At 35.8% G+C, this 26,290-nt stretch overlaps 1 protein-coding gene across 3 annotated transcripts in view; it reads right to left on the bottom strand.

The window, feature by feature from the left end:
• Window positions 1-26,290, bottom strand: part of LOC128211780 (HEAT repeat-containing protein 4-like) — a 75,641-nt gene that overhangs the window by 44,108 nt on the left and 5,243 nt on the right. For all 3 annotated transcript variants that reach the window (XM_052916834.1, XM_052916833.1, XM_052916832.1), the window contains 10 exons: window positions 24,124-24,267; window positions 23,777-23,888; window positions 22,748-22,856; window positions 20,705-20,816; window positions 18,746-18,898; window positions 18,239-18,396; window positions 17,456-17,650; window positions 15,320-15,424; window positions 14,559-14,742; window positions 14,138-14,323 (listed from right to left, as the gene is read on the bottom strand). In XM_052916834.1, coding sequence (XP_052772794.1) covers window positions 14,138-14,323; window positions 14,559-14,742; window positions 15,320-15,424; window positions 17,456-17,650; window positions 18,239-18,396; window positions 18,746-18,898; window positions 20,705-20,816; window positions 22,748-22,856; window positions 23,777-23,888; window positions 24,124-24,267 — 1,458 coding nt within the window. The remainder of the gene's footprint in view (window positions 1-14,137; window positions 14,324-14,558; window positions 14,743-15,319; window positions 15,425-17,455; window positions 17,651-18,238; window positions 18,397-18,745; window positions 18,899-20,704; window positions 20,817-22,747; window positions 22,857-23,776; window positions 23,889-24,123; window positions 24,268-26,290) is intronic.

The following is a 26,290-nucleotide window of genomic DNA, read 5'->3' on the forward strand; positions in this document are numbered from 1 at the left end:
CTTTATAAGCTACCCAGGGTACAGACCTTTATAAGCTATCCAGGGTACAGGCCTTTATAAGCTATCCAGGGTACAGACCTTTATAAGCTATCCAGGGTACAGACCTTTATAAGCTATCCATGGCACAGGCCTTTATAAGCTATCCAGGGTACAGGCCTTTATAAGCTATCCAGGGTACATACTTGTAGAAGCTATCCAGGGTACAGACCTTTATAAGCTATCCAGGGTACAGGCCTTTATAAGCTATCCAGGGTACAGACCTTTATAAGCTACCCAAGGTGCAGACCTTTACAAGCTATCCAGGGTACATACTTGTATAAGCTATCCAGGGTACATACTTGTATAAGCTATCCAGGGTACATACTTGTATAAGCTATCCAGGGTACACACTTGTAGAAGCTATCCAGGGTACATACTTGTATAAGCTATCCAGGGTACAGGCCTTTATAAGCTACCCAGGGTACAGACCTTTATAAGCTATCCAGGGTACATACTTGTATAAGCTATCCAGGGCACAGGCCTTTATTAGCTACCCAGGGTACAGGCCTTTATAAGCTACCCAGGGTACAGGCCTTTATAAGCTATCCAGGGTACAGACCTTTATAAGCTATCCAGGGTACAGGCCTTTATAAGCTATCCAGGGTACAGACCTTTATAAGATATCCAGGGTACAGACCTTTATAAGCTATCCAGGGTACAGGCCTTTATAAGCTATCCAGGGTACAGACCTTTATAAGCTATCCAGGGTACAGGCCTTTATAAGCTATCCAGGGTACAGGCCTTTATAAGCTATCCAGGGTACAGGCCTTTATAAGCTATCCGGGGTACAAACCTTTATAAGCTACCCAGGGTACAGACCTTAATAAGCTATCCAGGGTACAGACCTTTATAAGATATCCAGGGTACAGACCTTTATAAGCTATCCAGGGTACAGACCTTTATAAGCTACCCAGGGTACAGACCTTTATAAGCTATCCAGGGTACAGAGCTTTATAAGCTATCCGGGGTACAGACTGGTATAAGCTATCCAGGGTACAGGCCTTTATAAGCTATCCAGGGTACAGACCTTTATAAGCTATCCAGGGTACATACTTGTATAAGCTATCCAGGGTACAGACCTTTATAAGCTATCCAGGGTACAGGCCTTTATAAGCTATCCAGGGTACAGACCATTATAATCTACCCAGGGTACATACTTGTAGAAGCTATCCAGGGTACATACTTGTAGAAGCTATCCAGGGTACATACTTGTAGAAGCTACCCAGGGTACAGACCTTTATAAGCTACCCAGGGTACAGACCTTTATAAGCTATCCAGGGTACATACTTGTATAAGCTATCCAGGGTACAGGCCTTTATAAGCTATCCAGGGTACAGGCCTTTATAAGCTATCCAGGGTACAGACCTTTATAAGCTATCCAGGGTACATACTTGTATAAGCTATCCAGGGTACAGACCTTTATAAGCTATCCAGGGTACAGACCTTTATAAGCTATCCAGGGTACATACTTGTATAAGCTATCCAGGGTACAGACCTTTATAAGCTATCCAGGGTACAGACCTTTATAAGCTATCCAGGGTACATACTTGTAGAAGCTATCCAGGGTACATACTTGTATAAGCTATCCAGGGTACAGACTGGTATAAGCTATCCAGGGTACAGGCCTTTATAAGCTACCCAGGGTACAGACCTTTATAAGCTATCCAGGGTACAGACCTTTATAAGCTACCCAGGGTACAGACTAATAATTTACCCAAGGTGCAGACTGGTATAAGCTATCCAGGGTACAGACCTTTATAAGCTATCCAGGGTACAGACCTTTATAAGCTACCCAGGGTACAGACTTATAAGCTACCCAAGGTGCAGACTGGTATAAGCTACCAAGGGTGCAGACTGGTATAAGCTACCCAGGGTACAGACTGGTATAAGCTGCCAAGGGTGCAGACTGCAGGGGCGGATCCAGGAATCAACGTTAGAGGGGGCGTAGCTTAGGGGCGCAACCTTTTGACATGCACCCCTCCCTCTGAACCGAAAGTGTATGGCATAAACTGTTTGCATATGGATTGGGGGTTAAGCAATCAAGAAAAATTAACAATTTGTAGTTGGAAATGATGCATTATGGGCGTATTTTATTATTTTTTATCTCCTAAATTGACATAAAAAGTAAACTTTGACGATTTTAGAGGGGGCGCGCGCCGGATGCGCCCCCCTCTAAATCCGCTAGTGGACTGGTATAAGCTACCCAGGGTACAGACTGGTATAAGCTATCAACTTTCCTCACGCTATCTGAACCAAGATGATAAATCAGTGTAATCTCAGTATATATAGAAGGTGCACAACTTATGGCTGAAACACTGGCGCCCATCTGTTACATTTACACTGTTCTGTTGCTTTGGGGATAATTATAAGACAATATTCACAGTTTTTAAAGACAATAATTTCTTTTTTCACAAGCTACATAATTAATTTGTTATAAATTATTATTATTTTCCAAGAGCATAACAAAACATAAGTTTCCTTGAAGAAAAATACAAGACACTTTAGACTATTACAAATCTACAGAATCCTGCTATTCTCCTGTAGAATGAAAACAAATCTGCTTTTCCAATATCTCAAGTACTATCTTTATATTACCTCCATTAATTAATGACAATAAAGAATGATACAGAAGAAAATTGCAAGCAATAAACAATTAATCATGTTTCCCCTCCAATGCTTGAAATCAGCTGCTTCCATTAGGCTGGGCTTATAAGTAGCGTGACTTTGGTCTTCAATGAGTTTCAACAGCTTCCTGTGTGGTTTAATCTGGCAACAGGTACCTATTTCTTATGAATGCAAAACCAAAAAACATGATTTCAAGATCCAAGGTCTTTGAGTCCTGAGACATAACCTTAAAAACTCATCACTATACAATAACCATACAGTCATGTAGACTAGTTAAACAAAGAGAGACCTAAGCTCCAATTTCTCGAAAAATCTTATGATTTTCTAATTCATTTGACAAAATTATTTGCTGAAACTTGAACACAGTTTATCCTGATGGTCAATTTACTTGTTATTTAAAATGTGAATAATACACAAATTCTGTTATTTAAAGAAGATTTTACAATCTATGAAAATATAGGGGCCTGTCTTTGAAATACTTATATTAGACGAACATTATTATAAATAACAGGTTTTCAAATAAAGTCAAATGGTGGGATTTGATTTCTAGAAACAAGTAGTTACACTGTGACCAGTCATAACTTTCTTTGATATTTTCCATATTATTGCCAACAGTATTTTTCCTTTCTTAAAATGCTTCAAAACAGAATATTTATAATAAGCCAAGAATAAATCATGGAGCTTCAGTCTGTTCTAATTTTAGTCTGTTCTGAAATACCTCAGTAGGATTACCAAGGAAGTACAAAACTGCTTTGAAGTTGGAGAAGTAAAACATTACAACAATGAACCAAACCCAGGTTAATTAGTCCAAAATCTTGGTACTCACGGCTATCATGCCAGTACGGCTATCATGCCAGCACGGTGGGGCGCAGGATTTTCTCCCCCATGAAACAGTCTACAGAAATATATTGTAATCATGTTCTTAGTAGGACTGTAATCAAAGATAGCAGTAGGAAGTGGAACCTCCCAGGAGAGTCTTGCTGTCTTATAGGTAAGGAAGTGGTTTACAAGATCTTATTGCATGCGTTTATATATTAAATGAAATAAATAACAAATGTAAAAACTGAGCTTCCATCATGAGAGATAAAAATCGGAAGTAAAAGATAAAAGAAGAACATTTGAGTTTACCAACAGAGAGCTCCAACTAATGATATATCACATAGAACATATAGTCATGAGCTGATGAGAAGTTAATGAATATTTATTAACAGTTCAGAATGTTCATGAATATGTCAATCATTATTCATAACAAAAAATGTGCATGAAGTAAATTTAAAACTTTGTTATTTGGTACAATTTTAAACCAAACACAAAATTCATTTGGGTGCAATTTTCTGCCCTACCAAAAAAAACCTGAAAGTCAGTCCATTACAATAAAAAATTATTTCCTATGTTACATATCCTCGCCTTATAAAATATACAAACCATGGAAATTTGCAGTAAAAGCATCATTATATAATCATCAGTTTCTCTGGTGACATAATGGCGGTAACAAGATGCAGAAAATTGGCTCTTATAAAGACACAAAATTAAATTATTGTCTAGAAACTGTTTTTATATTTGATATTTTCAGATATCGCAGTTTCCCTGCAGCCTGATAAAGCATTATTTCCACTCTGCGGGAGACATTTTGATAGCTCTGGAAGGAATGGATGCCTAGAGCTGGAGGTTCTATAATATACAGCAGTATCAGGAGAGCATGGATTGTGTGGGAAAGTAATCAAGGAAGAATTATTGTTTGATAATTTCCGAGGTATTACTATTGATTAGGGCGCAATTTTGTGATAGGAGCAAGTCTCGTAGACTGTGAAGTACGCTGGCACATTTATGAAAGTTTGATTGCTTTTGCTTGGCTACATTTATACAAACAAGTAAAACCACCCAATCTATTGGCATGGGTTGGTTACAGGAAATTGAGCTTGAGAAACAACTTTGAATTTGTATGCGTTTTTTGTCACACTGTGCTAGGCATGGGCCAGTACATTAAACATAAGCACCAAAAACATTCATGAGCAGATAACTGAGGTATTTCTGACAGAAACAGTGGCTCTGTGTCCCAAAAAACACATATTATGTCTTTCAGCAGCAGATCCAATAACATATCAACCATTGACAGCGATAAAGGCTTATCAGTACATGAATTAAGAATGCTGATGAACCGTTCTGGAATTTTCCCTCTTTGACATATCACAGCATTTCTTTCAGTGTATATTAGCATGACCATACACTCAAGGGCAGATAACCTAGATTCAGTGCCAAGAAGGGTACGGCATACAATGGCCCTATGTTTCCCCAGCCAGACGGGCATATCAACACTCAATAAATCACAGTGATAACAGACTGTGGGTGAAAAATGAAGATGTTTTTCTCCCTTCACAGTTTCCAATGTGCCAGTGCCAAGAAACTATTCCTGATATTTATGATATGATGTGCATACAACATAATTTTGTAGAACTGGTTTGTATTTTGTCTTTGAAAGAAAGTCAGTGAACAAAAATATGCAGAAAACAAAACTAACAGTGGTAAAATTAAAATCATATTTTTATTTGGAAATCATCAATAAAACTTTGAAAAAAAAAACAATGAAAAAATGCCAACCAATATACTTTTATCTTAGTTTGTGAACCTTTTTATTTTTGTGTTTCAGACATAATTTGTTTATGAGGGAAGAAGTTATTGCAGGTTGGCAGGTTAATGGTTGGTTTGGTATTGTGCAGATTAGCCTGTGTAGCCTCTCAATGATGAAGCAAACTTGGCTCCAGCTAAGACAGACTTGCCTTATAGTGATGATGAATTCATTACAAAGATGATCTAGTGAAACTCTAGGACCAAAACTTCAATGGCGAACCAGCATGGCACCACATTGCACCCTGCCATTGAAATAACCTGAACAACAATTATCTATATAGAGCAGTCATAAATAGCAGTAATAGAGGTATAGTATGTACATTTTATTGCAGTTTTACGGTAAGGGGATACATGATACTGTATTGATTTGTGACCAACTGATGAACTTGCAACCTCCGTCACTGATGAACTTGCAACCTCCGTCACGGATGAACTTGCAACCTCCGTCACTGATGAACTTGCAACCTCCGTCACGGATGAACTTGCAACCTCCGTCACGGATGTTACAAATGAGCGATCACAGTAGGCGCAGCCCAATATCATAAAACCTCACAAACGCCCAGAGTCTCAAATCCTCAGAGTCTCAAATCCTCGCAACTTATAACCAGCGGGTTGCAAATCACAAAACACAACCCTCTTTGCTTTTTTGAGCCGGTGAGATGATTTTGCATACCACATTTCACAGTTGCTTATGATGATGTAGAGAAAATTAAAACCAGGTTCCACCTCTCATTGTATAACAAAAAACACTTTCTTCGGTGCAGATTTAAGAAAGAAGAAATATTACCCCCTGGTGTTTCTGTGCTATGTAATGGGGCATAAATAATAGCAGTGTTTGTGACTTTGATGGTAAAATTGAGATGTTATTTATCTTTAAAGGCCTTAAATAATCAGAGCTGTCACTTTGAATGGTACCTTACACAACTGCTATTTATTGAAAACAAATCTGAAACTTGGAAGATAATATTAAATGCATCATGCTCATTGGCTTACTTTCTCTTTTCACAGAAATGTATTTATTTTGCATTAATTTTACAAAGAAGTGATTGAATGCAATTTTCTTGCTACAAAAATAAAAGTTACATTTGCCACTTTTTAAATTTTCGTGGTCAATACTTATTGTAGTCTATATAATAATATAAAGTTTTGAAAGCATATAATCATTCATTTCTGTCCCATTTTCAAATTGTTAACAACAAAAGGTATATTTATTTGCAGATCATGATTTTAGAATACTAATGGCTGGCTAATTTATATTTTTTAATGTATCTCTTGTAAAATAAGATACTCCTATCTTTACTTTAAAACTTAATTACAAGGCTCACGCAGTCTGACCTCTAAAGGTAGCCTGTTATTGAAATGACTGTAATGAAGTAATTACCGGTAGAAGGGTACAGGTGTGTCCCTGGTAATAAGGCTGTTTTAATTTAAATTGATGGATTCCTAATTACTCTGTTTACAAACCACTCTAGTGAACATACTATATGAGGCCAAGAAAATGTTTGAATTTATAAAACCAACTAGAAATAGTTCAAGTCATATTGAACTATATAGTGAAAGTTATAAGTTTCATTTGACATGAAATTTCATGAGGGCTCAAAATTTTTTGGGTAATATCCAACACATGTGTTGCACCAGTGGCACTTAGGTTCAAGGCAAAAGTGTTGTAATCAGCCATATACTTCTTGTGCTTTTCATGCATGTTTTCTTAATCATTTTAAAAGAAAACATATCAATTTAGATGAATTTTTCTGTTCTTTAATGAGAATCCAAATAACTGTTTTTGGGGGGCCTGATTTAAGGCTCCAACATTTAGATCTGCATGATACATTCTGCAAAACTGCAAAAGCAATAAAGATTATATCTGAAACAGCTAAAAGTTAAGTTTGAAAGCCATTAAGATTCTTTACTTTAAATCACAGAGCTTTCATTGTTTCAGTAATGCTTTTTTAATGAAGCATTTTTTGATGTTTTTGTTACTTTTTCACTTGGTTAAAGCCATCATTTTGCTGGACTAGCAAGAGCAATAATGATGGAATTAACGTCTTAAAAAAGTAATATACAGACATTTTTGAACATTTTGGTATATACAGTATGAAACCAACAACAGTAAGAGGCTGATATTTCATTATCCAACTGCATCCCAGTATATAATGGAAATCACATGTCTGTGGGCAATATTTCATAAATCATTCTCCGATGCCACCAAGTCTACACACCCTAATGAAATCTGCAGGGTTTTATTGAGTGGACATCAGGAGAGTTCATCACTCATCAATAGATAACTAATTTGGAAATGAGAAGACTGTCATGCACTATAATGGATACATGGACAATGGTCATATCACAGAACTACATGGATACTGGTCATATCACAGGACTACATGGACAGTGGTCATATCACAGGACTACATGGACAGTGGTCATATCACAGAACTACTTGGATACTGGTCATATCACAGAACTACATGGACACTGGTCATATCACAGAACTACATGGACACTGGTCATATCACAGGACTACATGGACACTGGTCATATCACAGGACTACATGGACACTGGTCATATCACAGGACTACATGGACAGAGGTAGTATCACAGAACTACATGGACACTGGTCATATCACATGACTATATGGACACTGGTAGTATCACAGAATAACATGGACACTGGTCATTTTACAGAACTACATGGACAGTGGTAGTATCACAGAACTACATGGACACTGGTCATAACACAGAACTACATAGACAGTGGTAGTATCACAGAACTACATGGACACTGGTCATCACACAGAACTACATGGACACTGGTCATATCACAGAACTACATGGACAGAGGTAGTATCACAGAACTACATGGACACTGGTCATATCACAGACCTACATGGACACTGGTCATATCACAGAACTACATGGACACTGGTCATATCACAGAACTACATGGACACTGGTAGTATCACAGAACTACATGGACACTGGTCATATCACAGAACTACATGGACACTGGTCATATCACAGAACTACATGGACACTGGTAGTATCACAGAACTACATGGACACTGGTCATATCACAGAACTACATGGACACTGGTCATATCACAGAACTACATGGACACTGGTCATATCACAGAACTACATGGACATTGGTCATATCACAGAACTACATGGACACTGGTCATATCACAGAACTACATGGACACTGGTCATAACACAGAACTACATAGACAGTGGTAGTATCACAGAACTACATGGACACTGGTCATATCAAAGAACTACATGGACACTGGTCATATCACAGAACTACATGGACACTGGTCATATCATAGAACTACATGGTCACTGGTCATTACACAGAACTGCATAGACAGTGGTAGTATCACAGAACTACATGGACACTGGTCATATCACCGAACTACATGGACAGAGGTAGTATCACAGAACTACATGGACACTGGTCATATCACAGACCTACATGGACACTGGTCATATCACAGAACTACATGGACAGAGGTAGTATCACAGAACTACATGGACACTGGTCATATCACATGACTATATGGACACTGGTAGTATCACAGAACTACATGGACACTGGTCATATCACAGAACTACATGGACAGTGGTAGTATCACAGAACTACATGGACACTGGTCATATCATAGAACTACATGGACACTGGTAATATCACAGAACTACATGGACACTGGTCATATCACAGACCTACATGGACACTGGTCATATCACAGAACTACATGGACACTGGTATATCATAGAACTACATGGACACTGGTCATAACACAGAACTACATAGACAGTGGTAGTATCACAGAACTACATGGACACTGGTCATATCACAGAACTACATGGACACTGGTCATATCACAGAACTACATGGACAGAGGTAGTATCACAGAACTACATGGACACTGGTCATAACACAGACCTACATGGACACTGGTCATATCACAGAACTACATGGACACTGGTCATATCACAGAACTACATGGACAAAGGTAGTATCACAGAACTACATGGACACAGGTCATATCACAGAACTTCATGGACAGAGGTAGTATCACAGACCTACATGGATACAGGTCATATCACAGAACTACATGGACACTGGTCATAACACAGAACTACATGGACAATGTTCATATCACACAACTACATGAATACTGGTCATCAGTCACAGAACTACAAGGACAGAGGTAGTATCACATACCTACATGGACACAGGTCATATCACAGACCTACATGGACACTGGTCATATCACAGAACTACATGGACACAGGTCAATCAGAGAACTACATGGACAGTGGTGGTATCACAGAACTACATGGACAGTGGTACTGTATCACTGAACTACATGGACACTGATAGTATCACAGAACTACATGGACACTGATAGTATCACAGAACTACATGGACACTGATAGTATCACAGAACTACATGGACACTGATAGTATCACAGAACTACATGGACACTGATAGTATCACAGAACTACATGGACAGTGGTACTGTATCACTGAACTACATGGACACTGATAGTATCACAGAACTACATGGACAGTGGTACTGTATCACTGAACTACATGGACACTGATAGTATCACAGAACTACATGGACAGTGGTACTGTATCACTGAACTACATGGACACTGATAGTATCACAGAACTACATGGACAGTGGTACTGTATCACTGAACTACATGGACACTGGTAGAATCACAAAATTGGGCAATTGTAAGACTTTCTAGGAAATCATAATAAATTTCTAGGCACATCTATTCATATTTGTAAACAGGAATAGTTCCTGAACATTTAGATTTAGTAAAACTGACCTTATTATTAAGTCAGCTTAGAAAAGCTGGCAGGTGATCTCTATGAAGAAATATCTGCACAAGGCTACTGTGAATATTTAATGGACCCCCTGCAGACACTATTTCCAAACATGGCAAGAAAAGCATGAGAAATTTGCCTGGACATAACTCACAAATACTGTAAAGTAGAACTTATACACAGCCGTTTATTTTAGATTAAATTTTAAATCCCTTGAATTGTCCAAGTTGACTTTAATTTTGATACAGAAGAAAAAAGTAATAAAAAGCAAAAAAATGCACCTTTTCAGTTAAGATATTGTTTTAATTTCCCGTTCAGGATTACCTGCAAACTCCCTTGCAAACATTTTAAACCAAATAAATTATGGTTCTGCAGGAGGTGCACATGTTAAAGGTTATGCCCCTAAGAAGCTATGCCCTCTCTAACATCAACTTCTTGAACCACCCCTGTAAATACTGTGACAAGGAAACCAACAAATCTTGAACTTGCAAATATACACCCCTTTACAGCTAAGTACTAAGTCGGTAATTAATGTCAATTTTCTTTCATTTTTTGCAGTTCCTTTAATTCAATTCCAGGAGAGATATTGACAGTTTCCTTGAGGCAATTCTCCGAAAAACAAATGCTGAAATAAATGGAACAAGAACTAATGAAAATTTCTTGCTAAATTCTGAGGCTTTTTGTTAATTCTGAGGCTTTTTGCAAACAATGTGTTAAAACTAACTTCCATTTCAAAGAAATCAAAGTTTAAATCAGTTAATACAACCATGTTTAAAAAATAGCTTTAAACAAAAAATGCAATTATGACAGAGTAAAGTCTGAAGGTCCTGGGTTGGAGTCTTATGTAAAGTCTGTATTAACGTCCCAAGTCAGAGTTTTTCTTGAATAAAAATAAATGTTTGCGGAAATAATATCCATTGGACTGAATAGGGAGGCAGAAAATACAATGCTATGCTGTTGTTTGCTATGCATAGCTAAATTTTAAAATCATATGACTGGCATCAATATTTGTCAATAATGTTATAACTAACATGAAGCAGACTACGCATATTTATAGAAACAATTTTTTATATAATAACTGACATAACAGATGATCAATTATTTTTAATTGGTTAATAAACACCGCAACATGATATTTTAAGTGACATACAAACATTGGCATTTTACATCAGGAAATAAAGATATTAGATTTGTTTAAGCGTTTTTAAAGTGGCTCTGTCTGTCTACAAGATAAAAGAATCGTCAATAGACATCACTGTTATTGATAAATAAATAAAAATTGAGTGTAAATATGATGTAAATATGAATATATTTTCTAGAGGTAATAATGCCATTTATTTTCAGTCCTGTCTGATTCTATTCAGCAACTTCTTGGGTTTTTAATTATTTCTTTCTTAATAAACAAGTCTCCTGACAATAAGAAATAATAATGCCGTGAGACAGATTGTAATTTCAATTCAATACAGCGAATTTGCATTGGCGAATACACAATAAACTCTATTATATTTTTTCTGCCATAATCAAAAACCTCATTTCAAGCCGATTACTTCCTTTTTCACAAGTGGATTATTTATGGTGATTTCAGTAATTACAATGTGTTTGCACCCATGGTGCCGGGTCTGTGGGTAGCACAACCAATATCATGTGTCTGCCTGGCTGGCCACGGAGTTCTGGGGACATGCTCAATCTTCATTTTTTTTAAAACTTAAATGTCCATCAATTACTTTTCCGGCATATTTCTTAGACAAGAAAAAGGCACATGAAAAAGAAGTTTATGCCCGGGCTTGCACAGCCGATGCAAAGCTACACCCTGTTGGATTTCCTGTTACACCAGAAAAGTTTCTGTAAACATAGTATAGGTGTGAAACAGATGAATGAAAACTGGGCAAAAACAAATGTAGCAATTCTGGCACACACCTGATAAAACATTTAAAACCCTCATGGACACTGGTGGGGAATTCATTACTCTGGGAAATAAGTGCAGTCAATGAAACAAGTCAATGGATTGGTAACTCTAACACATATTGCATATCATTGAGTGCTGGTAAAAATAGAAACAATTATTAATTCCATAATAATAACTTGAGGATATTTTTAAACTCACAGAATGTGAAAAGAGCCTCAAATTAAATGATAGAACATGAATGGAGTGGCAACTTGAAGGCATGCTAGAAGTCAGTTGGATTAACTATGAAAAAATAACTACATTGTGAATAAGTACACGTTGCCATCTTTTCAAAGCAAAATTGCATATGGTTTATCTAACTTCGGAGTTATGGAGTTAACTTTGGGACTATGGATGACAGAGTTATGTTTATGTAAATGGGTACAAATATTTTGCCATCATCATTATTTTGGATTTTCAATCACCTTCTTGGCTATTTTTATACAACATACTTGTTTGTCAAAGGAGATCATTTGGAAATTAAAAGAACAGTTATGTATTTAATCGCACACAAGTCTCGTTTGCAACAACTATTAATTTGAATTCACTTTTTTTAACAATTTGTAACAATTTTTATCAAATTCAGGGAAGTGATTTGGTAACAAAATTAATGTCCCAATGATTATAATTCTCATACACCACACACCGTCACGTTGTCTTCTATAGATGCTTCAAGTTGCATTCTTTTCCATCTAAGTTTATTAAAGTTCAAATGAAAAAACTTTTTTCAAGGGAGACAATTATGGAACAGTGGCCCACAGAGTAATAGTTCTTGTTACATGCAAGAGTTAAACTTGTAATGGCATTCATTATTCTTGAAATTTCCATTCATTATTTGCTAATCAAGGTTGGCAATTTCATAACATCACTTCACAGGGTTATGTGGGTTTTTTACTACACACATGTTCAAAAGGTATTTAATTTGATACTTAAATTTCAAACAATTCCTATGAAAACTTTTCAATTTCTGTGAAAAGTAAATTTTAAAATGTTCATGCATTTACATTGGTCATAAGCTTAAAGCTTAAAAAGAGTATTGTTATTGTGGGCAAATTTGAAGGTGATATCTTAAACAGTTTTAAAGTTATTTAGAAAAACATAAACAATGTGGAGGGACAGACGGACGGATGGATGGACAGACAGAGAGACTGATAACTATATGGCAGCCGCAATTTTTTTGCTGGGCTCAATAAAATATACATTGAAGAATAAGATATCTAAACCAATAATTTGTGGAAAATAATATCACTTTCTGCACTTTATAATTCTAAAAACATTTTTCCACTGTAGTTTTGTCATTACAAACTAAAACTAGCAATTTATATCCCAGCCATAAATCAAAATAATGTTTCCATTGTAAGCATGCTTATTTAATGTTGAACATGAATAATGTACAAAAGGTCAAGTGGTAATTTACCACTGGGAAAAAACAACAATGATAATAGCATGTGTTTTGGAATGTTGTTTACCAGGTATCAGTCAAGGGAAACAACTAGAAAATGACCACAGCCTAAATGATAGGCATAGTTATCTCCTATACTTACAATGATGGTAATTTCATAAAGCAAATCCTTTATAAAATATACATATTAGGATGTTCCCTAAGCAGGTTTCTTTGCGTTGTGATGTTTTAGATACAATTCATTGTTGATTATTTTCTGCGGCACTGTGCCTTATATAATGACAACTTTTTCTTCTTAACTCTTCTTTAATACTGGATGAAGGATACAGTGGGGTCACGCAGTAATGCAGCCAATGAGCGTGGGCAGACCTTTATTACTGTTTATACCGCCAATAAGCAGGCATGCTGTATATAATCAACTAAACTGGTATAGGCCTACAAGCCTAGCAGTACTTAGTAAGATGTCGGCTTGTTCAAAATTATCTATTTGAGATAACTTGTTTTATCACAATTGTCAAAGCTAAATAGTAATAGTCAACCATGTAACTTGTTGATCCAGATTCTAAATTATAGATTGATCTATCGATTGACCAATTGTATGATCACTGAATAAATGCACAACACATGTTCATTTTCACAAATCCACATACCTTGAAAAGCAAGAGCCTTTATCTTCCAGATGGTATCGAAGGTCGCGAGATTGATCAGTTTTGCGATGACTTCCTCATCCTTAACGGCGAGGTTTCCTGAAGTGATGCATGCCTCAGAGCGGATCGCAACATACTCATCTTCGAAACACAGAAGGAATGCTGGGAGAAGCTTGGCTGTCATAATACCTGAAAAATACAGATTTCGTTAGACATTGTGCTTTGTGTTTCCATATTACGCATTTCCCAAGTAATTATTAATTTGATACAGCTTATTGCTTTTACCCTGATTTTTTCATGTCATTTGAAGCATGTTTACAGAATGCCGAAGGCTTTAGGAGGATTCAATGTTAAGCTACATGCCACTACTGTTGTTGAAGCTAAACTACAATAAAGCATTTATAATCCCTCTGATCTCACTCACCAAGTTGTCCTATCTTGTTCAGGGCCTCCATTCTTGTTCTCTCATCACCCTCAAGCATTTTTTCCCGCAGGTTGTCGTGCACGTCACGCCCGTGACCTGTTTTTCCGAGGCACTGGGCAGCTGCTCGACGCACCTCAGAGTGCCAATCATTCCACATCAGGTCAGACAGTTTGTTAGTGATGTCCTGTAACAAGTTTCAACATTCAGTTATACATATACTTTTATGGCATATTCTGAGTCGGAGCATAGACTGTTGGCTATTGAGTCAAAATTGCAAAACCTAGTTTCATTATTAAACTGCTACTTCTCAACCACTGCTTGTGTACAATGCAGTATATGTTTCCAACAACAGAAGTCCCCAGCAATTATTTACACTTGTTATATCAAAAAATACTTTTTCAAGACAATTAATCATTCAAATTTCATGGGCCAAGATAACGAACAGTGGGAAAATTGCAAATCTTCATTTCAGTGTTATTTTCTTTCTAGTTGATTCAATATGATCAAATTTGATGTTTTTTTTACTATTTGAAATTGTACAATTATTAGAATTTATTATTTTTTACCTTTGTCAAACCAGCAGAATAAAGATGATTTTTTGTAATTTAATAAAAATGCTTTTCTGAGTCTGAGTATAGCAGAATCTGCAGGCAAGTTTTGAGTTGTAAACTACTTTACTACAATAAGACACAATACCACAGACACATTACCACAGACACATTACCACAGACACATTACCACACAAATTATGAAGCTCCTACCTTATTGATATCCCCACTGAGTGTTGGTAAAATCTTGCAGGCTATCACCTTGTGCCGCCAACTACTGCTGTTCAACTGCTCCGCCACCATGCAGTGAACAAGATTCTAGAAACATCGGAAACTCATAGATTAGTATGGTAGAGGGCTTGATGTTCATGATATTTAGTGAAGTGATTATGACCCAAATAATAAGACCTAGCGAAATATTTATTTGGCCAATGATTCTTTTATGTTGGGAAATTGACATAAACCTTGAAAATGCAAAAAAGGAACTATGTAACATTAATAGGGATGGCAATGAGTACCCAAGTACTTGAGTATCTTCAATCATCCAAGTACCCTAGTACCAAATCACTACTCGAATACTCGAAAAAAATAATATGAATTTCACCAAATACACAATTTATAGACATAAGTATTTACAGATTTAAGTGTCAGATCTGGCACGCTTCAAAGAAGACAACTTACGATCCCTCTGATCCCTGCTGTGTACACATTTGACCCTAATAAATTAATTGACAGTTGTTGTGAGAGTTGCAAACTGTCAACATTTGGGGTCCTAATTTGCAAATAGCACTGGTGTCAATTAGCGAAGTTTTGAAAGCGGTACATTGCCTGCACAATTGTATTGTTTATCAATTAGAGTTTTTACCAAAAATGGACACGGTTGAGTGATTAAGTAACGACCGTTATGAGCAATGATTCCTGAATGGGCGTAATGTTTGCAATGATTATCACAATTGATTGGTGGATTTCTTAATTCAGGAATTATGAATATTAATGAGGTAAACAACAATACAACAATAATTCAGTAAGGTCAGCTTAAATTTTATTTTATAGAGTAAATAACTAAACAAATTTGTAAATAATTTTCATTCATTGTAATTCTGAATTTTGTTCATTATTGAGTGTAGTCTCGATCATCTAGATGCTCGAATGTGATCTGAGTTTTACATTCCATATATATGTTAGTACATGTGTATGTTTAAAATGCAATGACATGTCCATATTAAAGCATGAAACAACATTTGTTTTCTTTTTATTTATTTTTTTCTGTTAAGTTACATAATTTAAAGATGAAAATGACCAATATTACGACCAACGCACATGAATGATACATGTATACCTGAACCTGTCTTTCCCGAAAACCAATTCAAGTTATCCAAGTAATCGAGTAGCCGAGTACTTGATCGGAAGATTATCTGAGTACTCAGGTACCAATTTTACTACTCGTTGCCATCTCTAAACATTAAACAAATCTACGTTAAAAGTCATTTTGCCCTTTTTGTCAGCAATGACACAATATTGACTTCCTGGGTGGTACTAATGAGGTATTATTGTGTCCAAATCATTGTTTATACTTTGAACTTTGAACTTATAATGAACTTTTCCAGGATATTGACATACAGACATGTACAGACATATGGGTGCTTACTTGAGTTGCCATTTCATACAGAATATTTATTACACAAGTTTAAGAAACAAGTTTCATTACTGACAGATTCGTCACCAAAAATGAAGCTTTTATTTAAGGAATGAATTGTTGGATTGATGTCATTATTGGGGTATAAATGCAGTTAACCAGCCCAACTGCGTTCATACACCCAAAAATCATATCTTAATTATATTGACACCAATAGTTCATTATTTCTTTCAAGAATTATTAAAAAAATACTTCATTTCATTTAAGAACACCTTGCAGTAATTCTTTCTCAACCTCAATTCTTTTTCAATTTACATGTTTATTAACATGCAATGATTCACGATCTGAACATATCGGAAGATGATGCATTCATCAGAAAAATATTCACAATTGCCGAAAGGCAGTTCATTTAAGGAAAGTTGTGGTGTAAAGATTCAATTTTCAAGTGAGAGTTTGACTTAAAATAAGTGGAGCAAAATACCATCAACATCATGTTATTTAACACTAATAAGATAACAATTAATTGGTATATAACACTTAAAACAAGAAACGTCATGTGATGATATCCAATCAAGGGTTTTGTATCTACATGTGTACAAAGAAACCCAATCAAATGATAACTACTTTTCAAATACTCTAGTTATAAAAATAAGTTTGATTTCATGCGCAAACTGTATGATGTTTTATAAAACCATCCCTAGAACACAACTTACTGAAGAGATGCTAAGCACACCCAGCATGCTGATGCCGCGCTCATGCTTAATGGTGTCTTCAGTGTTCATGACCTGTTTGAGGATCTCGCTGATGACATCAGAGTCACACACACCATAGTGGGCCAGGCACTGTGCGGCTGCCCAACGATCGACAGAGGTCTGACTCTCCAGGGCAGTGTACAGTATGCCCTCAGCCTAAATGAAAACGCAGTCATAAAAGCATGGGAGGTAATTATAATGCAAAATATTGGGCAGCTACCTAGCAACTGGGCCTGACCTTCAGCCTACAAGAGTAATACTATACAGGCAACATCAATACTCCTAAAAGAAAATGCCCATAAATAGGATATATACAAAAATATCAATGATGGCCATCAATTATAATATAATGTTTTATGATATGTAGAGCTCTAATTATATCTGATCAACAACATTGCCAAAGGGTACTTAAGTGAGATGGTAATCAATCAAGTATCAAAAGCAAGAGTTATGGCCAATGCCCATCTGCTGGGTTTTCACAGTCGAACAAGGGGAATAACTCAATAATAATTACAGTGAGAGTTATGGGCCTTGCTAAACATTGTGAAAATTCTGTCTGGCAACATGTATACCAAGTTCCACTTCAATATCTGTTTTTAAGTTATGTCCTGGTTTAAAGGTTTGGATGCCAACAACAACACTACAAAAGAGCTGAATATCAGATCAGCAGTATGGTGACAATTGATATGTTCTGTCAATATAAACAAACTACTGTACCTAAGCTTCTCAAATCTAATTTCATACCTGTTTGGAAGGTCGGTTGAGTGAGTACAGGGTAATAGCAGCAGCAGTTCTGACTTTATCAACTGCATCTTCCAAAAGGCACTCAAGTGCCACAAACAGTTTCTCCGGCAGTCGATTTTCTGTCTCTCTCTCCATAAACTCCAACTGAATACCGTCATCTGCCAAAGAGATATAAGGTGAGGTATATCCTGAATGCAACGATTTTTGTGGATAAAAAATAAACAAAAGGCTAGGTTTTGCATGGTGACCAATTCATCATTAACATTAACTCATCCTAAGTTTACATGATTTCATTTATATAATCTGTATATAATAATTTAACAATCTCTATGTTAATTGAACTGTCCCAAATGTTCAAAAAAAATAAAAATTGACGACGCTTTGTGAGCAATTTTACAAATATCACCCATTTGACCCCTAAATAGCATGTCATCATAGTACTACATCAATCTAGTCTCTAATTCTAAACAAACATTTCATCACAGTACAACATTGATCATGAAATACCTTCAGGCGGTTTATAGTCTGATGCCTTGGCGCATGTGGCAATGGCCTTGAGGCGCACGTGTGGCTGGATATCGGCCATGTCATGGATCAAGTCCTCGGGTGTACTGTCCACATACTGGCCGGAGAGGTGCCATTTGGTCCGCCACTCATCAACTAATGGTCAATCAAATAAAGTGATTAAAGCAAAAACAGCATAGCAGTTCTTTTTTCAACAAGAGTATTTGTTTTTTGGAAAAGCAGTAATCTAACTTTGAATTTATATTTAATATTGCCATGCTCTTTAATTTATATTGAATGTTATGGAATATTGCCTATAATGCATAGTTCTTTGTAAACTTTACTGTCATAATTATATGCATATTGGAGAAACATAAAACATTATACATGTATCCATTCCAAAATAAGAGTGGAAAAAACAAACATACCAATATTTAAGTTAAACTCTGAGTGTAACATATAATCAGTCCAATACTGTATTAGACAACGCTCAAGAACCTGGTGTTCAATCTTTCAAAATATCAAAGCAGCACATGCATGTTTAGACAAGTTCTGGAAATTGCATCCATTAAAAATATGAACTTTTAGAATGTGTTGAGTTTGTAAGCTCTTTTTCACAGCAACAAAGCAATTCCATTCTGCACAACGAATATCTTGAAGAAGAGATTGTAATGAAAGGCTCTTCCAGAACAAAAACATTTAAAAAGCAAATATTTTATTGGCGTAAATTTCTCTTCAGACTCAAGTACTTTCTAAACTGTCACCAAATACAGTAAAAATAACACATTCTGCCATTATTGTTTATCTATAAACATGCAAAATTTGATTGATCAGGTTGTTAGGTAATGGAAGAATGAAACCTGTAACTGGAATAGCCTCTACGACATGTTCTGAATAACAGCAATAACACAATGTACCATTTCACTCAGAATCAAACTACAACTGTCATTTTCCTTAAATATTTCCTTTTAAAGAAAGGTCGGCAACTCTTTACAGGCCTTTCATGTTTTCATTTGAAACAGGGACAATGTCTATATATTATTATATTAAACTAATGCAAAGCGAAACGATGCGAGACGCCATTACTTCCTCGTTTGTTTGACGGACATAGACAGAGTTCGCTCCCTTGATATCAGGGGGCGTGGCTTAGAAGCCGCTGTCGTAAGGTACAGAAAACCACCATAGTTAAGTAATTATATACTGATGTAATTTTATAGAATAGCAAAAATTCTGTATACAACTGGTAGACTTAAGAAAATAAAAGGCCCAATGTTCTGTTTATATAACTGACAAAATTATCTTATCTTAGTTACTGATCGCAACTCTGTATACAACATTTCAAACAAAGGGCAACAACTCTGTATACAACATTCAAAACAAAGGGCAACAACTCTGTATAAAAGTCACAATTTTTCAAACAAGAAAAACAATTCTGTGTAGAGACAACAAGTTTTACACACTGATGAACATGGGATCATTAGCAAGATCCTTGGATTTTGCGTCTTGCAGTTTACGCAATAGTTCCTCTGGATTATATCTCTTCAATGGACTATTTTGCGCTGAGAAATTCAAGCCTTTCAGTTCTTCTGCTGTAGTGGAGGGTAATTTATCAAGGGATTTATTCAACTTTATGAACATAGGTTTGTTGAGTCAAGTTACCGATATTCATAAATCGGCCTTATTAAAACAGCTACTTCAATAGTTAAAGAACTTATTATTAGTTTTTCAAACACTTTAGTTCTGTCGACAGCAAGTAAGTTATACTGACAATAAAGCATTAAATCCAATATTAACCAGCAAGCAAGTCACACCTAAATCAGGTATCATTTAAAATGTTATTTATACTACTACTTATGATAAATAAACTATGTTTGAAATCTATATGTAAATTGATCAATATGCATTATAATAATTGATTTCTTATCTGAGTTGGCTACAATAGCACTACAAAGTGATACTGACTGATCTGCAAAAGTGATGCATTGTTTTTGGCAGTTTTGCGCGTGCGTGGGTCAGCAGACTTTTGAAAGTTGTCCATTCCAGGTGCCTGGATCTTGAGAAGATCTGATGTATCCTAGTAAACAGAGGAGGAAATTAGAGGAGGGGTTAGATGAAACACAGGATAGTTAATGTTTTACCCAGTTTTTGTAAGAGTGATAATTACGGAATTCATCCCAAGGCCATCCTTAAAAATTGTTTTATTTTCTTACTAAATGTATCCTTTCCTTTTGATTGGTGTAAGGACATCATCCACTCCTGCCCGACCTATTGACTCAATGACATGCAAAAAACAAACAATGTTTTAAGGATGGTCTTAGTGAAGTTGTTTCTAAAACAATTCTGTAACATGTGCACTCCAAGCGGCTGCCATCTCCTCATCTGCATTTGTATGATTGAGTTTGTCATAAACTGTTTGTTGTGTGCTTGTTAAGGGTGTAACAATAGATGTTAGTCGGAATATTGTTTAAAGGGGGGCAACTCTCAACCTGCAAATGACAATAAATGTTAAGGTGTTAAGTTGGGAGACTGTGAATATAAAATTACTGTGCTCAGTGCTAGAGTTATCATCTGAAAATAACAAGAACATTAACTGTGACTGTAAACGATACCAAATTTGTTGGTCAATGTTAAAATCTGTGCTTGTTACTTGTAAATAATCAGACGGGTTTACAACTGAGGTTCAGTAAAGGGAGGACAACTCCTGTTAAAATCAGGGGAGACAATCACTGACTGGCTTTTGTAAGAGCATCATTGATCTTGCAGGCTTTCATTGTGCTGATGGTCGGTTCTCGATGGAACTCCGCATCATAGCCAAATGGACGGGCGTCTGTATCATCCTATATTTCATACAAATTGAATGTTTATTCAAATAATGTACATTTAAATTGACCAATATCATACTTGATATGTTGTTCCATGGTGTATGTTTACCATGTGCATATTAAATCTTCTTCCGTCAGTGTTTGACATAATGGTCTCTGTCATTAATTCATGAATGATAATATAGAGAAAAGCACACTTGTACGCATATTGACTTATTGACATTGCTCATTAAAAAATCATTTCGTTACATAAACAAAATACTTTTATTATATGCTTTCTGGAGGTTTATAAGGATTTCAAACAGAAAATATGTCAACTTGATATATTTTTACTGTTTTGATGTATACCGCCTCACGTCCAAATCCAACATGAGTCCTCACATCAATTTTAAAATGACGTAACATTTGTATATAATATGGCACTACCTTGGGAAGAAATTCAAATCCCTTTCAGGCATATAATAAAAAGAACACTTGTTTGTTCCCAGTGTAAAGATGGCAATGAACTCCACCTCTTAGACACCAAAATTATACATTTTACTCATGGCAAAATAACTCATGAAAAAGAGGTTTTAAGTGATTATTAAGTGAAATATATGGGACATTACCCTTTAGGTCATCTTTTCTACCAATTGGCCTGATTATTATGCAATTTTGCTATTTCACAAAAAGACTTCTGTATTTATTCATTGCCATTTTTTCTTTAACCAAATGAAAATCATGGATTACTACAAAACTTTCAATATTTCCAACTTATTACTTTTATGATTTTTTACTGCGAAATCATAAATATTCCTGGGACATTAAATTTCATGGGTTGGCTTATGCATGAAGATAAAAAAAACTTTAATTCTGAAATCATACTGGCTATGTAAAAGGGTATACATGTATTAACATGAATATACATAGTTGTGGCATGTACAACTTGTAGGTACCTAAATGATTATTGATTTTACTATTATGTTTGATATTATATATTATTTAACCTTAATGATAATAAATGTAAGTCAATTATTAGTACTTGCATGCAGTTTTTTGTATGACATTACAGATCAAGCAATAATTGACATGGATATCTGCGATAATCGACATATTGTCCCGTTGGAGTGTCATAAACTGCATGACGTATATTATATGCTTATAGTAGTATTTCCTTTTTAAACAGAAAACAATTGCCACTCACATCAATGGGCTGTGGCAGCTGTTTCCATCGGCGTAGCCCGCGTTCCCTCTTACGGAGCTTCTTCACCTCCCTTGCTGACTCTTGTTTCTCTGCATCAGTAGCTGGAAACCTGTCACAAGCATCAATGTTATCTCTAGTTGAACTATTTGATATAACAGTTTTTACACCAACATTATATCAAAATTATTCCCACTATGCCGTTGTAGGCTCAGGCCTGCACATTATATCATAATATACCCAAAATGTGTTCTTTCAAATCCAAGATATCATCAAAACATGATCCACTGCTTGTTATTATAAGGATATTTAACATTTTGGCATGGAAACATGCAAGGAACATGCTAGGACCCCCTAGCCAGACAGGCTTGCTCAACTTTTTTGTTTCGGTATACCCCTGGCTGTTTGCAATAATCCACCATAAACAAGAGCTGTCACAGAGACAGCGCGCTCGACTATTCCGCTGCTTTTCAGTGTATAGATTGAAAAGTTTTGGCGAAACATGCATGGATCACTGTTAGATTAGATTTCAATGCAATACATGATGTGCTGAGATATTTATATAAATTGAATTGGAATATAGTTGAGGCCATATGTCAATGGACTTTGAAAATATTTGAGGTGGTAGCAAACTTTAACATAATTTCTAAGTAGAAAAAGGGGCATAATTTTGTCAAAATGCTTGATAGAGTTAGCTCCTGCTGTGTACTGGTTATGGACATGATGGTTAACAAGTGTGCAAAGTTTCAAAGCCATATGTCGATGAACTTTGAAAATATTTGAGGTGGTACGCAAACTTTAACGTAAATTCTAAGTAGAAAAAGGGGCAATATTTTGTCAAAATGCTTGATAGAGTTACCTCCTCCTGTGTATAGGTTAGGGGCATGATGGTGAACAAGTGTGCAAAGTTTCAAAGCCATATGTCAATGGACTTTGAAAATATTTGAGGTGGTACGCAAACTTTAACATAAGTGGTTATAGCTCTCCTTATTCTTCGAATAGTCGAGCTAAAAATGTTAAATCAATACCTACCATGTTTCAGGTAGTTTAGGAAAACCAGGCTGCAGCTCCTTCTTGTACTTGTTGTTGGTTTCCATGACAATCTTCTGCTTGTCACCAAAAGCCTGGTACAACTGCTCACGACCTAGTGGGAGAAAAAAATAATTTTTGTTCAAAATAGACACTCAAAAGAGCACAGTTATAAAAGAGTGATCTTGTATCAAATAAAATTAAGTCATACCTGTGAAACTGACAAACTTGTTCTAAACCTTACTTAGAAGATGGCAAACCACTGCACTTTATTGGAAAGCCAATTTTACAAATATATATTTTAGCTTCTGAATTATTAAAACACAATGTATGAGTGGTTTCAAAAGTACCAGTGAGTTGTTCCTGTTGAAACATGTTGTCTGTCTCCACAATGGTAGAGCCAACAGCCGGGTTGAGGAAGTCTCGTAGACTAGGGGGTGGGGGGAGTTTGTATGGCGCAACCTCGATATTGGCTGCTGTTGTGTTTATAGCACCTGGTTTAGAGACATTAAGAATGTGTTAGATGGCATAGTTCAAATGTTGTATACATTCTTATTATATTATTTATTGTATAAAAAGATATAAATAAAAACAATACAATGCAATAAACACTATCTCAAAATCTATGACAGTAGCATCGCATGCGTAATACTGAAAGAACAGGCTTGGTGTAGATATACATGTATATATATACTATATTTAATTTCTCTTAATAACGGCAGTATTGTATAAGACTCTGTATGAAGTTCTCAATAAAATAACATGCTATATTTATACTTTAGTTCTATGATATAAAGGTAAATATTGTATATTTTTTTACAATATGTATTATATTATAGAAAATTTGATAAAAATAATTGTTTCATCATTTATAAAATAATAGTTTCTTAAAAGCTGCATGGCAAATAGCATTGATAAAATAAAGCCACCTGCTTTTATGTTAGCATTATTCTCAGCAATTTAAACCAACCATGCACAGCACTATAGTGTTTTATATATTTGAAAACACAACGTTAAATTGTTTGCTATTCTGCACAATTCACGTAATGAATGCTTGATTAACAATAAGATTCTGCGTTTTTAATTCCTGTCTGCCTGAGCAGGATGTTTTCTTGAGCTTAAAGTAGTTCATAGTTTAGTTCAATAAAGATTGTAAGGCAACCCACCATTTTGGGTGTAAACAGCATTTCAATAAAAAGTATCAAAAGGACATTTATTGCATCCGTTACTTTCCAAGTGAACCTGATCACGCTTAAGCAGCCCAAGATTTACAACTAAGATATCTTATAGAAACAGTGCCCAGCTGATTTGGAAGCCAATGGTGGGTTGCTGAAGCAGTTAGCTCGAGTGTGCCGTGTAGCCGATTCCTATATAATGGTCAGTTATTAGAGAGCCCTATAATATTCCCTGTGATGAGAAATGTGCTACACTGTAGAAATATAATTGCATTAAAAATCTCAATCAGAAATATTAACATTCAGACTTGATTTTTTGTGTACAATAAAAATCGCTACCATTTGGCATGAACAAGTCGACCTTTCATTATCTATATAGGCATGGTTTTTGCAAGAAGACCTGGATTATGCATATGTAAAACACGATTTAAAAAATCTCGATACAGTCAAACCCTGTTGGCTCGAGCGCGCTTGGTTCGATTTCCTCGTTGGCTAGTTCTAAAGGACTGATTTCTTAAAATTGAATGTAAGAATTCCCGCTTGGCTCATACTCCCCGTGGCTTGAGGTATTTTTGCCGGTCCCTTGGTGTTCAAGCCAACGGGGTTTGACTGTTATTTTCATAATAACAAAAACATTAACAACCAAAATCATTATTACCACAATCAGATAAAGTAATGATAAAGTAATGATAAAGTAATGATAAAGTAATGATAAGGGAATAATGTAAATATAAGGTTTGATTCTTATTTTTTGTGCATTCATGCAGTATGAACGCTCAGCTGCGATTTTGCAAATTTTCCAAAAATCATGCAATATCATGATGTCCGAGTGATTATACTGCATAACACTTGAAAATTACTTATCAATCCTTAATGAACTGTTTAAATGTTTTGGAGCTCTTTCATTATTGGTGAACTAATCATTATTCTATTTTTTAACAGAATCGCTTTTGAATCACTACCGCCGTCCTCCAGGATATGGCTCTGCCGCGGCAATTCACTTCAAGATCCATTACATTATATTCAGCAGCTATATTGCTGATCACTATTTATAGCTGCTGCTGCTGCAAGCAATATACTGCAACATCTAGTTGATAAGAGGGAAAGAGTCAGCTTACATGCGCGGGCTATATTAATAGCATAATGTCAGTAATTAACACAGACATTTTGCAAAGAATGTTGTACATTATGAGTACCAAAGCTACTTATAAACATGTAGATTTTAATCCCACAAAGAAAACCATCCCCAAGCTGTTCTCCTAAATTTGTCTTCCATTTTCTCTTTGTTTAAGTCCCTACACACAAATTTACCTGACTCAGAAAGCCGGCCGCCCTAAGATTT

This window comes from Mya arenaria, chromosome 12 (genome assembly GCF_026914265.1).
Source record: "Mya arenaria isolate MELC-2E11 chromosome 12, ASM2691426v1".
Taxonomy (NCBI): Eukaryota; Metazoa; Mollusca; class Bivalvia; order Myida; family Myidae; genus Mya; species Mya arenaria.